Below are 16,560 nucleotides of genomic sequence, written 5' to 3'. Positions count from 1 at the left end.
TTTTTGGTAGATTTTTGCCTGATTAACTTGTGTGTTATCCATCCTATTGCAGCATGTTGTTGTATTTTTTCATTTCCATTTATACAATTTAGGACTTTTTGCACAACTCAAGTAATATATTTTCTGACAAAGGAAAACACTTGGTTCTTGCATTTCGATCATGTTTACATTTTAGTGTGTATGTGTGCGTAAGACGTAGTAGGAAGTTATTTCTACGGAAAAAAAAAAACTTTATTCAGCACTCGAAACAAGACAAAAACAACATGGAAAAAATACACTTGTGTTAAGAAGTTTACATTCAGGCAGAATTTGTAAGATGTGTGCCATTCTTGAAAGAAAACGAGTGATCAAGCAAAACATTTATTTTATTTTGAATGGGATTCAAAATTAACTATAAGGCATTTCAGAAGAGCACAATTATTAAAATAAACATAGCAATAAATAAAATAATGTGAGCATCCCTGTTCAGTCATCAGTCAATCTTTGTCAATATGTCATAAATCATGCAAAGGTATGAGCACTACATAGGGGTCTCAAAACTGTAGGCCTGCTATAACAAAAATAAATAAATAATAAAAATAAATAAAATAACAATGTGTCATGTTTTTAACAAAAAAAAAACATTGATGGAAGATGATCATCTGGATTTTAGAAAAAAAATACTTAGAAAAAGTTATATATCTTGTCTGTCGAGTGCTATGTTTAGCTCTTCAAAAAGATATATATATATATATATACAACAATTATATAGGGAAAAAAGGTTACTCATCTTCAGAAAAAACTTTTTTTCAGCTCTAAATAAATGCAAATTGTTAATGTGTGAAAAAGTGTGAAGCAGTTGAAAAATATAATATTCACGTACCCTATCCCTAAAAACAGTACTTGAAAAGAAAAAAAAAGTGAAATCTTTTAAAATGTGATTTGATTTTGAAATGCATTATCAAAAATACGGTGTCAAACAAAAACCTCTCTAGTATTTGCAGAAAGTGTTTCATAAAAAAGGAGCAGTGAAGTAAGTGGACCTTGCTTCTCTCGTTCAGGCGTTTAGCAGCGACGCCTGTCGGCCACATTGATTACTGCAGTGCAGCATCCTCAGCCTCGAGTAGGCCATCGCTCTCTCTCTCTCTCTCTCTCTCTCGCTCTTTTTTTTTTGTCTGTCGCTCGCTGCTTGCGGCTCTCGCTCGCCCCTGAAGTCACGAAGCAGCTTCCCAAACCATTTCACAACCACCGCGGCCACGCTCTAAAAACCACTTACTTCCTGTTAATAATTTCACGAAGGTGGATTGTTGTTGCTGTTTTATCGACACGTCTCATTTGCATCTACGCACGTGTACCCACCCAAATGTTTAATATAATTTGGGAAAATGCTATGCGTTAAAACGGAATCCATTCTTCTTCTTCTTCTTTATTTATTTATTTATTTTTTAAGTTGACGGGCCCATTTAATTCCTTTCGGAAAAAAAATTAAACAATCAAACGCATTCCTTGGTTTATTTCTGTCATTTGTAGTGTTAAATGGGAACTCGTTTTTCACAAGTAATTTTACGTGTTAAAGCACCACAGAAACTTATTGTGAATATAAAAAAAAAAGACATTGTATTTGTTTTAATTACAAGGAAAACAAGTGCATGCAGATTTTTTTCCAGTGTTATATCCATTTTGAAAAAGGAATTTCATCTCTAGTGGGTGTGTATGTGTGTATATATATATATATATATATATATATGTATGTACATATACACATGCATATATATATATATATATATATATATATATATATATATATATATATATATATATATATATATATATATATATATATGTACATATACACATGCATATATATATATATATATATGTACATATACACATGCATATATATATATATATATATATATATATATATAAAATATATATATATGTACGTGTTTGTGCGTGTGTGTGTGTTTAATTGAGCTTGTTTTCCTCTTTTAGGCCCCATTTTTTATCACGTGCTTACATTGTAATTTTTATTATGATTTGTGTCACGGCGGTTTTTACTTAGTGACTGGCTAAAAGTGTGTCTTTTTTTGTCCTTATTTTCCCCCAGGCGTCTTGTTAATGCATTTTGTCCTTTCGTTGCCTTTTTTTTCCCCCTCCTTTCTCGTTTACTACGTACCTCTTTTTTTTTTCAAGGAAAAAGGAAAGATCAGATGGAAAAAGCCGAGATTTTCATATTAATAGTAATGGCTTTTTTCCCCCTTTCTGTCTAGTAGTCTATTCTCGATGCGACCCCCCCCCCCACCTCTTTCGTCGGCTGCCCCCCTCCCTTGTGGAGGAGACAGAAGGTAGATTGCCTGTGTGCTGTTTTCCTTGCGTCCGTGTGTCTTGACAGGGGATGATGGATGATCCGGCCTGAACCAAACAACTCCGCCCCTTCATCTCCTCCCTGTCACACCGAGCCAACGTCCCCCCCCCCACCTCCACAATGCAACGAAATTCGAAAAGAAGAACAAAAAAACCAAAAAAAACAGACAGTCCACCTTCGTCGAATGATTCAACGCACGTGTTGGCCTTTTATTTCTTGATACTATTTCCACATTTTAGCACCATAAGGGGTTTCTATGACGACGTTATGCGGGTCACGGGTGGGGTGTAAACGGGGTTGGTGGTGGTGGGGTGGGGGGTCCATGTGAGGAGGAGGAGAAAAAAAAAAAAAAAAAAAAAAGGTCCGCATTTGGCCCGATCATTTATCAATGTCAGCCACATAATGATTCTCCCCGCAGTCACCCTATTGATGAGGATAATTACATTAGCTCAGAGTGAGTGATCAATAAAAGCCCGCCGAGAAAATGCTTTATTATGGCCAGCCAGCACCAGAACAAGAAGAAAGAAAGAGTCAGAAAGAAGAAGAAAAGAGGAAAAAAGAGAAAGAAAGAAAGATTTTATTCGAGCTGGAGTAAATGTGGAGGGAAAAGAATAAAGACAGGATGCGGTCAGATTACAATATATTTCTTCATGAAAAAAATGGTTTGAGGAAAATTTATTGATAGTGGGCATTATTAAATCCTTATTTGTGCATTTTTATGATTATGTTTTAAAATGAAGAGAAACGTGGTTTGCACAGTCGCTAAAAAAAAAGACATGATTTCGATGAGTTGATTTTTGTGCAGTTTTAAAACAGTTTTTTAAAAATTTTATTCTTACTATTATCATTCATCCTACTTGACATTATTTCATGGCGTCGTACGTTTATTTCAAGGAGAAAAACCCAGATTTTTCAAGTGGAATTGAACAACAGGACGATGCAGATTTTGCTGAGTTTAAAATTGTTGTCATTATAAGTATTCGATTATCACATCTTACGATACTTTATTATTTGTATTTTATTATTATTTTTAAGGAAAGATGATTAGTTTTGGGTGTATTTTTGAGGAATTACTATATGTCATTCATTTATTATATTTTACGTCCTTTTATACATTTTAATTAACACGTAATTTCCACGGTACAATGGGGAAAAAAAAAAAGATTTTTAACGTTACTTGACGGTAAATGAACACACATATCGCCCGGACAGTCGAACTATTCATATTTGCCTGCATGCATTTGTATTTATTGATTGAAGGTCAACAAATCTTCTCACGTCTTCATATCTTGAAAATGTTGGCACATGAGAAAAATGCTTGGAAAATCAGTCATATTCGGCAGACAAATAAGAAAAACACATTTCCATCCGACATTTTTTTTGTGCATGCTTGCTAATTATTATCGGTCTTATTATTTGATTTATTTGAACCTGTTTGACACACGCAGGACTCCTGGCTTCTCTTTTCCCTTCGTTCACACTTGAGCAAGCGCTTGTCTCCTTAAAAATGACTGACACGCACACTCACCCACTTCCCCTTAAATAAAACACACACCACACACTGCACTCAAATAAATCTTCGTGACGCAACAAACGAAAAAAAAAAAAAGAAACATAATTAGTCAAATTAGAGGAGCCGCAGGGAGGCTTGAGGAAGGCACTGCTGACCACTTGGGGCACAGAATAAAAAAAAAAAAAAAGTAGGCCTTCAAACATTCAAATAGTCCATTTCGATCACTTAAGATTGAATTAAGAAAAACCCTACAGGTCATAACAGCGAGTATTAATTTGTAATGTTATTTTGTGTTTTCCACATGTCACATTTTGGCCTTGAGGTTGTTTGACCGCCTCTTGCACTGGAAAAGAAATATCACGATTTTCACATCGCTTTTTCTTTCTTTCCTTAAAAAAAAGAAAGGAAGAGGAAACAAAACATTGACAGATTATGGCGTCGATTTATTTCATTTTGTGGTTTAAAAGCTTAAAAAATACGAAAAGCCGTTATAAAAGCATGTTGTGTGGCGTTGATGATTAAATATGCATCTCATGAATTAAACGCTGCAAATAGCGACCCCTACAGGAGGCCGAAGGATTATTTCAATTTGAGAGTCACTCTCATTAGGAGCCACAATCAATCAAGATGGATCGAGAAGTAGGATTAGACTGTTAACTTTTTATTTATTCATTCATTCATATTATTATTTGATTGTTGAACCTCACATCTGAAACAGGTACATTGCAACAATTGTAACACCAATAGAATACGATTTTATTCTTAAAAATAATATTTAAACACAATTATTATTATTTAAAAGAATTATGCAACGTGGTGAGTGTGTCTGGATCACAGTTTTGAGTTTCGAAGTTCGACTCTCGGCATTCCTTTGCAGAGGTTTGCGGGGAGCGGTGCTTGCGTATACTTTGTTGAGGCTCGTGCCTTTTTTTGTTTTTTTACCCTCGGTGGATGACGACACAATGTATGGGAAAAGATGTAAAGATAAAGATTAAGGTCTTGCATGGGGTCTTCTCAAGGGAGAAAAAACAAAACAAAACGGGGACAGCAGCGTCATGGAGTAACGTGAGAACAGATTCGGAGAAGCAAGATATTCCGTTATGTAAAATATAATAGAAAAGAGACGAAGAATAGAGTCTGACGTATAAACAAAGAGAAACATCGTTACCTCTGTATGTTAACTACAAAAGAAATGAGTAATACAATAAAATAAACCAATACAAGACTGCTTCTTGAGAATACCACAAGTTGTAAAATAAAACCGTGACAGGACAATTGAAGTGATATTTAAGCACACCGTCACATTCATTTTAGGTCTCACCAAAGCCACGCCCCTCACTAATGTGCACGAGACGTGCGTGCACTGTAAACAAGCGATGTTAGCCTCGGCTGTACATTGCTAGCATGTAATGGCGTGTTATTAAAACATGAAATCGGTTTGGAAAAAAAGCCATGTAAACATAAGAGAGGGACAAACTTACCTGTGGAGCAGAAATGTTGCTTACTCGGCATACTTTCAGAATCCTCTTTGCCGCCCGAGGTTTCTTCGCTCTGCTTCTGTTTGCTAGTCTTGTTGTGTTGTTGTTGGCAAACAAGAGATGGAGCTGTTTTTATTTATACTTTGTCTCTGACAAGATGGGGCCAGAGAGGGACGATTTTTTTTTTTTCCATGGGTGATTTTCCTCATGTATCTACCGTCAAGTCATTACTTACAGTTTTAACAAATATGACAATTTTTTTTTTTTTTTTTTTTCTATTTGACCTCCTTTTCTAGTCTTTATAACACAAGTAACTGTATGGCTACTACGTACAGTGTGTAAGTACTTTAAGTACTCTCCGCCTTCCCTATTTCAAGTGGCACACAAAACGTTGGCAAGGCAGGATAATCCTGGTCGGTCCCTGTTAGCCGTCGGAAGCCACGCTAATGAAAAGCAAGCAACAACTTTTTTTGGCATTACGACAGCTGCTGCTAGTAAATAGTAGCAATGGAAGGGTGGGTACGTGTGGGGGGGGGGGGGGGAGTGGCTTGTTTTATCTGCAGTAGACAATAAATGCACTGTGTCCAACTCAGGCGACATCAACATTCACAGCGATAATGACAAGCAGCCGGCGTCCTATCTTATCTTCGGGCCAGGTAGCGGAGTACCTGCGGGGGTGAGGGGCGGGTAACAGCAGCAATAACCAGAATCTGGACCAATGGGAAGCCTCTCTAGTCCGAATGCGCGAGTTAATGGAGAACGCCACTGGAGACGGGAAGTCGTCTGAAAAGTGAAAAGCACTTTATAGCACACCTGAATGCCCCGGCGTTGGGTTTCCCGTCCCACTCCCAGTGGGAGAAGCCCATTACGGGGCCGTAACACAGGGTGTTTGCAAGCGGGGCGACAGAGCTCAAGTGATGTGAGTGACAACATCACGTCCCGCCATTCATTAAGTGACCCGAAGGGGATCCCTGTGGGACGTTCTGGAGTTACACTGGAGAACCAGACCTGGTACAGATAAGACTTTCTCAAGGTGTAAGAGTTCACAGTAAGGATGGGCGTTGGACTCCACTACGGGGGGGGGGGGGGGGGGTGGGGGGTAAATAACATCCAATTTGTTAATTTTACACAGTAGGAAAGTAACTTAGCCTGGGCAAACTTTTGTTAGCTTCTTTATATAAGGCCAACTTTGGTGCAGAGGCTGGGTGCAGTCATGGTAGCTTCAGTAACCTTGGTAGACTCGCAGCAATTTTGCTAGCTAGGCTAAACTGCAAACAAATCAATTTATGCTAGGTTAGCTCACGTTAGTGCTGACTGAGGAAACTGTGCTAGCTTCGCCAGCAAGGGTAAACGTGCCAACTTTGATAGCCAGTGTAAATTCATGCTATTTTTGCTAATCAACTTGCAAACTTAACATGGGCAAACTCTCGCTTAGCTCACTATCTTGTTCAATTCATTAGCCTCAATAAACTCATGCTAACTTTGCTTGACTTCAGTAGGCAGGGCAAACTTGTGCTAACTTCGCTAGCCCAGGTAAACGCACTCTATTTAGCGTCTGATAGTTGATTGAGTTGCAATCAAAGGAATGGGAAATAATCTCTCTAAATGTTCTGAACTCCTGTTTCAATGTGAGTGATTTGTCTAGCAGAACAATATTTTGCAATCGAAGGGATGTCATTTTATTTCTTCAGACAGCAAACTAGTTGAGACGGGAACAGACAGCATCAGCTGGTTGGAGTAGGAGCATTCCAATTTGCCTCGTTGCTTCCAGACGCAACTAATCGACTATCATTCACACAATCGACAGAATTCTGAACGATCAAGGTTGCCGACGTCGTAACCAGCAGTGCGTTGAGACGTGACAGCATCAGGCCTCTAAAATTGAAACCAAATCCATCCCTCGGGGGCTGAAGTCCTATAAGTCACCTGCAGTTGGCGTCGTGTTTGTACACGAAAGTGTATATTTACCTGCTGGCAGCAAGTCAAGGACGATGCAGCTGCAAAGTGTTTTGGGGGCGATGAAAATGAATGAAAAAAAGACAAACGGGTCCACATGACAAACACACCGAGTCAGCTTCTTCACATTTTTCCAATCTGACACCCAACTGTACTTGCTAATAACATGGGTCACTCCAGAATTGGAGAGATGTTCTGTTCCAACACATGCATTTTGAAATCTATGCACAAAACAAACATTCACTTGTGTGAATTATGTCTCGAGACAAAAATGTAACGGCAACTTTAGAAAAAGTGATTCCTAAATATGAATCAAGTGAGCCTACCAAAGAGCTCTGGAACACCCCCGTAAAATGGCTTTTCAAAAATCCTCGTCCCTGCCCCTTGATAACCACTTAAGTACCTATCGACTATTAAAGATGTAATACGTTGCAAATCAACAGTTTTTGGTATAATTTTGTTGTCTTTCTTGTAATTGTCGTAACATTTTGTTATTCCCCACAGACATATTTTAAAATACAGTAATTATGCCCTGAAATCCTGTCTGAACAGACATGTACCTTGTTACTAAAACCTCTTAGCCATCAAGAAGAATAGAGCAAAAAGTGAGCTACATGACTAAGCAGAAATTCAACCATCAAGCTAATTACTTCAACCTTAGATGGGCCTAAAAGGTAAGTAGGCTAAATGTTGACATCCGTAATAAGTGTCACTCAAACACAACATTGTTACTCGTTTTCAGAACATATTAATATTGAAGTTTTTTTTTTTTTTTTTTTTATACAGCTAAGTATGTGCTTGACCAGTTAGCATAATCAGTTACAGATAACATTTACTCTCAACTCATTCACTGCCATTGACGAATTTACTTGTCTTTTCACAGTCCAGCCATTCAATCCTTGGAACTTATTCATATATTTTTTTCACATTTTTTTTTTTTTTTCAAACGTTAGGGTAAAAGAGGGTCAGAAAATATCTGGCAATGAATGAGTTAGCAAAATCACAACTATTAGCATCGATTTGCAATATTTTGCGAATGGAATTCAATGAAATTCACAAGTCTCAGGAAAACTCCACGCTCCATGATTTACATCCAGCCTCAAACTTCAACGAGTCACGCCTCTATGGTGGTTGCACACATATTTCTGGGTTATACACGGTGGATGTGTTAGAAGTCTGGACGGGAGTATGCATGTAGCTGAAAAGTGCGCAAGCCAGGCGCGTCACAAAAAGACTCGGACACGAATGGAGAGAGCCCGTAGTAAACAATTCGCCCCCCCCCCCCCCCAAAAAAAAGGCCTCAAGCAGTATATCGGCAATCTCAGTTGTAGTTAACTGTCAAAACTGCCATACCAGTGGATGCGACCAGACTTCCTTCCTTCCCTTTGGTCCCTTGCTGTGGTCAGGAGAAGATGACACTCCTTCTGGGTCGCTCCTGTCGCAGACCAAATGCCACACAAAGCGCGGTTGGGAAGCAGGGGAGTTCGATGACCTTTACGGTGGTCTGCGCTGGAACATGCTGCCTCCTTGCCGACCATCACCCACGTTGTTCATGTGGGCGCAAGACTCCTAGCATTACTTCTGGCAAAATTGATCATGCTTCCATACCGCGCAAGAAACGAGCGCCAATAAAGTGACGGCAGCATGTCGTGCGAGACCTCATTTCAGCAAGTTGCAGTTTCATGCGAGATGTCAACAAATGGCGCGCTACCTGTGTTCAGTGAACCTCGAGGATGTAACGCGTTTTAACTTCATTTCTATTAATTTTGGGGAAAATACACTTCTAAAGTTGTAGTTTACCAAATATCAGCTCATCGACACCATATGTCCGTCAGACTGGGATCAAACGATAAATTGAGTTACTCCAATCCAGAAAGCAACAAAACATTTTGGGGGAAATAAAACGATTTTAAAGTTGCAGTTTGAACCGTCATCATGCTTAAAGTTACGTGAAATGTTAGCTAGTGAATGTTAGTTAGGAAAGCTTGGACTACTGGAAGCAAGAGGAATGAGTTTTTAGCATACAATTAGGAAAACGTTGCCGTCCTGTGAAAAGCAGGCATGTCCAATTTTGTCATTAAAAAAAAAAAAAAAAAGTCACAATGGTATGTCTATACGCGGAATCCCCATTAACGTAAAAATAATAAAAAAAAAAGTGACATTTTTCACAGGACAGCGACGAAATACTAACAGCATGATGACACTACACACATTACAGTGATTGAACAAATAGAGTATTTAAAAAATAAATAAGTGTTTTTACAGTTCATTTTATGAATTATTATACTTCCTGGGGACGCAAATGGCAGCCCGTAGAATGGCTCTGTAGTGTTATTAGTGCAGCATGTCCGTCATATTTGTGTAACGTGCCATCTGACGTTCATGTCGTTTGAAAATAGTTTAGCTTGAACTTTAATTTTGCGTTTAATTTAACATATTATAGCCATGTTGCAATGCGTCCACAAAAGTGAACAAGCCTCAAGGCTGACCCGCATCCCCGTGTCATTGTCGTTCATTTCCCAGTCAAACATGCCATCATGCCTCCTTCCTGTCAGTCAAACGCGGCCTCTCTCAATCCCTCGGTTCATGTTCTCATGCTCCATTGTTGTTTTAAATAACATCTGATTAGCAGGCACAGCTTCCTAAAAATAAAAATGAGCTCTCTCGTCATATCTGCTTGAGAGCCTGTTTTTTTCCACCCTTCGTCCAGCTAACCCCCCCCCCCCCTTTTTCATGTTTTTAAACAGTTCCTCTGGCTTTTCCAGGAAAACTTTTATTTATTTCCACCCTGTGATATCTTCCTGGCAAGAGAGGATCACCGACTAAAAGCTCCATGCCGCCCGGGGCAAAAACAGAGCGGCGTTCTCTGCACATAAATAACAGAAGCGTGGAGGAAGTCTGTGTGGTGGTCTGCTGCAGGAATGAAACCTTTGCCTCAGTCTGTCTGAATCTCAACGGGCCATTCAGACATTTGCTTGAAGACGCATTAAAAAAAAAAAAAAACAACAGAATATGAACCCAAGTTGGACATCTGAGAGGCTCCGCAGTGGATACTGGAGCAAAGCCATCGGGTCTCATGAGAATTTTAGTAGGAAACTCTACTAAATATTAAGCGTTACATTACGCTCAAATTGGACTGTTTGCTGGAATACTTTTGCGCTGTACAAAACATTAAAGTCTTCTTGTAAACCGCTTTCCAAACATGGCGGACGTGAAAAGTAAAACAAGGCAAAATGTTTTATGGCCACAATATGAAGCCATTTTGGGTCAGGACATACTTTCATTCTCAGATAATAGCAAATGCATACAAGATTTCTTCATAAAATCTGATGGGAAAATGTTGAAACTTTTGAAATAAAAAACACAAAAAACAAGTCAAATACATTTCCTACATTATGGATAGCTGGCTGCTAGCTAGACAAATAGCTAGCTACATAAATGTGTTTACAAAAATGTTCGAACATGCACAATAAAATACAGACTAGGCTCATTCCAAAAATTAAAGATAGTTAAAGTACAATAATTTTTGAAAAATATACGATTTCTTTTGTTTGGGGGGGGCGATGCTTTCAAGTAAAACAGGTATATATCATGTGATTCAGCCAGCTCAAGCACGAGTGCATTTTTCAGGAGCAGTTCTATTTTTAATTTCATAGTTTGTTGCATTTGGCATAAACCTGTGACAGATACACAAGCACCTGAAAATACATATTCTGAACTTATTGTTGAATAATAAAATTCAAAACATTTGATTTGAGTACAAATTCAATGATTTTATTACTAGTTACTAGAGTAACAGGGTTGCAAATCAGTGCTAACGTTAGTTTTTACTCAAGCGTACATGCTAGTTGTGTTAGCTGCTATGCTAATTGATCAAGAACAACTCTTAGCTAAATTAAAAACTGCTTTGATGTTATTTTGATTGTCTGATAAAACGAGTAGCGCTTTTATGTTTGAGTAACACTCCGTATTGGCTGAAAAAAAAAAAAAAAAAAAGATAAAATACAAACGAAAAATAGACGACATGACTTACTTTGGTCAGACCAATTAGCTTCATGTCATTTCTGCTAAGTCATATGACTCACTTTTCGTGACTCACTCTCGATAAAAGCTAAAAAGGTTTTAGTGACAGGGTTGCATGTAGAGACAACTTCAGAGCAGATTTATAGCCATTTAAATATCTGTGATGAAAACAATTACCAAGGCAACACAAACTAACTGCTAGTTAGAAAGACCGATATATGTCAAATGTTAAAAATGTTCAAATATAATTTCAACGATACACAAACACAAAACGACAAAATTCATGTGATAAACAGTCTCGTTCTGAATACTTTGCTATTCATTAGCATCACTTGAAAGAAAAAGACTTTCAAGTCAAAAGGGGATGTCAACAAAGTCCCATTGTTTTTTTTTTAGGAATGATTAGTCTGCAGCTATATTTTTGCTCTATATTTTTTCTCACGTGGTGGAGTCTGTCCAGCTGCCATGACTTTGAAGTAGGCTTTGAGAGAGGCACTATTTAGCTGGCATTGTGTGCACAAAGCTAATTTATAGGAGCTGACCCTGACTCCTCTTTTGTGCCACGGCCATCTTGGAAAACAATGGCAGGAAGGCTCGAAACTTGAGAGGAACTGATTCTGCTGTTTTTTTTTTTTTTTTTTCTTTTTCTTTCTGCTCTTATTCAGCTGAGAATTTTCCCCCGGCGAGTAAAATAGCCCTGTTTTTGTGTCCAACAGGAGCCATAAAGTGATGCCTAAGCATTCCATAGGCAGGCAATAGGGTTGAGTTTAACTGGACACATGGGGACAGTTGTTTTGTTGAGGAGGAGGTGAGAGAGGGGGCGAGGGGAGGCAGGGAAGCCATGGCCGCCTGGTGACCCAGCAGTGACCCGGTGGCCTCCTGGTGGAGGGATCAAGGCCTGGATGGGAGCCGGCTAAGGGTTAGAGGTTTAAGGGTAACAAATCAAGCAACACCTCGCCGGCATTCAAGCGTGCATAGCGTGTCTTTTTGGACTGCGTGAGTGCACAGAACAAATATAGAAATGCTTATTTTTATTCTCTGCGGTGGAGACTGCTTCCGTTTTGGAAGTGAAATAGATTAAGGACAAGGGGGGGGGGGATATCGTACAAGTCTGAAGAACCTAATCTTTTAACATCCGGAACACGCTGACGTTACTCCTTCAGTTGGGAAACAGACAGTATTTCCAGATTCTATCAAAATTGAGACGCATGAGTGGATATACAAATTCTACACAATGTGATAAAAAAAAAAAAAAAAAAAAAAAGGGGACCAGAATAATTTTCAAAACTTTTTCCTCCATTAATGCACTTTTTTTTAAGCTTTTCGAGAGGAGAAGTAAAAAGTCAAGCACTATACCTACAAGGTTGGTGGCAGCATCAAGCGTTTGGCTTTGTTTCTCATCACTTTAGTCAAATAGAGTGAATTATGAGCATTTCTAAATCGCATAAAACTTTCAGGCTACTGCTAGAAAGCAAAACATGTCAGGGAAAAGGCAACTAGAAGAGCTGAAATGTATTTGGGGTTAATCAAAGGCAAGTTAAATGGTGGCAGCCAAGTGCTGACTCCCATTTAACATGAATTTGAATGTAATTGAGCAATTATGTATACAGCCACACTTACAGTAAAAGAGGGTGTGCACACTTATGCAACTACTTGATTTCAGTCGTTTACTTTGTACAGGTTATAGTTCACAATGGTGTAAAATAGTTTCCAACTTATTCATGGTCTGTTTTTTTTTTTTTTTTTATATGACAAAAACCTGAGATTTGAACACGAGTGTGTATTATATCCACTGTATACAGTATATAAACCATGGATTGACTTTTTTTTCTGTACAGGGGGTCCTTGGTTTGGAACGGTACTTTGTAATATTCTGAGGTTACAAACAGTAGGCGCTGAACTAGCGTATGCAGCCGAGGACCCCCTGAATAAAGTATCAATTTATTCACAGAGTTTTCTACTCACATCTGTAGCGCCTGGTGCAAACAGATTACAGTGCAAAGCAAGACCTGTTTTATTGGGACTTTTTTGGTTTCATGGAGCTTTCAACATTTGCACCATCTTAAATGGAAATGAAACAAATTCACCTTTATGGAATTGTTTTTAAATTAGAAAATATCTTTTCCCCCCCTTTTTTGTAAAACAGTACATTTGAAAATTCATGGCTAACAGTGCTAATTTACCATTACAATAGAAATTGTGTTAAAGGGCTTCTACACAACCGTGTATAAACCACTGCTAGGACACGGTGGTATTTATTGGTAATTATCACTGCTTTTCATTCGAGGCAGCTGTGTTTGTACTGTACATCCATCCATCCACGCATTCATTTTCTATAGCATTTTTCCGCGTTAGCATCACTGGTGAGCTGGAGCCTATCCCAGCAGACTTTGGGTGACAGGCGGTGTACACACTGGACTGGTTGCCAGTTAATTGCAGGGCATCGCCGTACAGAGAAATGTTATTTTTCTTTGTATTTATTATTACTGTAACGCCATCATTTCCCCATTGCGGGATGAATATAAGCATTTTCTATTCCATGCTTTGACTTTGTGTTTTAGTGTGGAGGAAAAACGAATTCCTCCAGATAAAAGATGATCTAACCGATTACAACTTGTGGCGTATCGTTTTAACGTCTTCACTTTGCACTTGTGATGCTCGCTTGTCGATGCTAGCATGAAGTGAGCTGACGATCCCCAAAATTGTCAGCTGTATGGCAGTGTTGTCAAACGTCTATCATGCTTTCAGGTCATTTCAGAAAAACTCTGCAGACAACGACCGCCCTATTGGCAATACATAGCTGCGTGTAAAGGCATCACTCAACTTTATGGTCATTTTTTTTTCCAGTTTTACAGGGCTCTACTTGTGTTTCTGTCATTAGTATCCGCTCATAAAAGAATTTGGGGTCATAAAGATGTGCTGTCAAACAGTCACACATCTTCGCATGAACTTCAGGTGTTCCTGTGTACCTGTGAACACTCACGCAGGAGGAAAACAACCTCAGCAAATAGTCTACAGAGACGTTCTTCTACCTTCTTTGGGCAATTTCAGGATATCTGGCTTGCGGAAAATTAGCCAACATCTGTCCTTTAAATGATCTGTTGAACAACTTCCCATTTTCTTTTAAACACACTTGGTGATGATTCGGTTTCTCTGTCAAGTATAAAATGAAAAATGTTCATTAGTTCAAATATGAGGATGTTTTCCATTACTTTTCTTTGGGTCATTTCAACTCTTTCAGTTCTGGAATGCCAGCAAGAAATTGTGAGATTAATGACATTTGAATAAAGTTCTCAAATTCCAAGATGCAACTGCAACACAGATGTGGAACACTAAACCGTGTCCAGTCAATAAATCATACATAGGAACAGTCCTTCTGATCAATTCATAGAAATCTTGAGAGGAACTTGATAACGTGGAGCAGGGAGGATAAAGGGTCACGGCGAGGCCGTGGCCTTAATCAGCCGCCATTCTGCTCTCTGGCTTGGAGAGGGCACTGAGTGACGCAGGTGAGAGCCAGGCGTCCAACCAGCCCCCCAGAACCGCACCTCGCTTATCTGCTTACGGAACGGAAGAGGAAGGGGTGACAAAGGCCAGGACTCTGGGTGTGATAAGGAAGGGCCTTGTGTCCAAGCTCTGGTGCTCCATCACACCACGCCGTCCTTTGAGAGAGGCCAAGCGGGGGCCAGGAGTTGACCAGGAACCGGGAACCTCTTCAAAATGGAGTCTTTTGGTGCCTAGTTGTACTTTGTAGAAAAAGCCAAGAGCCAGGAAGGTAGTGGCAGACGGCGAGCGAGGGTCAGCTGGAGTTCAGGGCAGCAGAGGTTTCGACTCCAAGCAGGAAAGCTAAATTACTTCCGGATTTCGGCGTCTACCCCGGAGTTTCTGTTCCTACCCTTCCTGCTCAGTCATCCTCAACTATCGTTCCTTCCGACGTCGCCACCCAAATTTATGTTCTTGCTCTTTTGCCCGCGCCTGGCTCGTCAGTCCTGCTGGGCGGCGTGTCCGAGGACGACGACGTCCGTAGGGAAGCAGTCTTTGAGGAGGATACCTCGGTCTCTTTGGCAGTCCAGCTCACCTATAAAACCGTACCAGTAGATAACAAGCCCAGGTCCAAATCTGAGGTACAAAGAAAAACAGGGAAGAACTTAATAGGAATGAGTCATAAAAGCTGTGTCATGACAGCATGATAAAGAAAGTACGATTAAAAAAAACATAATTAAGTCCTAAGCGATAGAACGATGCACAACCAGCGAGTCTGATCTTTAAGAAATAAGGTCACAGAGTCTTTGATCACCGTCCAGAAAACTCAAAACAAAAATCACGCTGTCCGGCTAGATAAGCATCTTTCTAACAGGGTGATACACACTTCATCACATTACAATAGCAGGGAAATAACAATAATATGTGAAATAACAAAGCTCCACAAAGGCCTGCGCAACCTGTCATCGGAAGCCTTTGGTATATCGCAGAGCACGCAGAGTTCAGTCCAAAGCCTCAGACTTAAATGGCGCATGTGGCGGTTAATGTTAGCCAGTCCAGCGGAATCCAGCTGTTTCATTCACATTTGCTTTGAAAGCCACCGACCCCGCCCCCCCACCCCAAAAACGACTTGGTGAGCTGCGCCGGTCCCAAGAGGCGCGAGGAATGAGTTTCCAAGCAGCTGAGAAATCAGATTCAGACTATTTAAACACGAACGACTTCTATCTTTGATATTCTGCTGCCGTCCTGACATCTTCACTGCAATTCTCGGGCTCCGTCGCGACTCCCGAGGGTCGCAAAAAGTGCAGAAGCAGTCAAGCTGGAGAAGCTCTGCACCGGGAATGTCTAGGGCGACCCTAAAAAGGACACTAAATCATCTTTCAAGCTCCTGGCCTCGTGGAGATGATCCCTTTTCTTTGAACGTCCGCTGCCACGCATGAAGACGTCGCAGTTGAACTCTGAACCGAGAGCACCTTCCTCTGACGTCCCCACGCAAAAAGCAAGATTCAGGACGCCGGCAGCGCAGACACCGTCCCAGACACTGTCGACAGTTAACACCACTGCGAGCACCCCGGGGACCTGGACAGGAAGCGGGCAAAAAAAAAAGGGCCACATGGCGCTGCACAAGTTCAGCTCCGAGGTAAAGTGCATAAAAACTTCATCCGGGGCCAAATTCACATTGAAATACAGCCTCCCGAACCCCCTCCCTACGGTGTGGTTTTAATATCAACTTTGGGAATCTTTTCTATGATTATGATTTA

The 16,560-nt window shown here is 40.0% G+C and overlaps 1 protein-coding gene across 1 annotated transcript in view; it reads right to left on the bottom strand.

The window, feature by feature from the left end:
* Positions 1-10,590: 10,590 nt before the first annotated feature.
* Positions 10,591-16,560, bottom strand: part of cdin1 (CDAN1 interacting nuclease 1) — a 70,727-nt gene continuing 64,757 nt past the window's right edge. Inside the window, exon 12 of the mRNA XM_086050368.1 lies at positions 10,591-15,436. Within this exon, the coding sequence (XP_085906494.1) occupies positions 15,301-15,436 (136 nt within the window). The 3' untranslated portion in view covers positions 10,591-15,300. The remainder of the gene's footprint in view (positions 15,437-16,560) is intronic.

The sequence above is a fragment of the Filicampus tigris genome, chromosome 13 (assembly GCF_054856515.1).
Source record: "Filicampus tigris isolate MCC_2025a chromosome 13, RoL_Ftig_1.0, whole genome shotgun sequence".
In the NCBI taxonomy this organism is placed as follows: domain Eukaryota; kingdom Metazoa; phylum Chordata; class Actinopteri; order Syngnathiformes; family Syngnathidae; genus Filicampus; species Filicampus tigris.
This window is presented reverse-complemented; position numbering and strand designations above follow the sequence as displayed.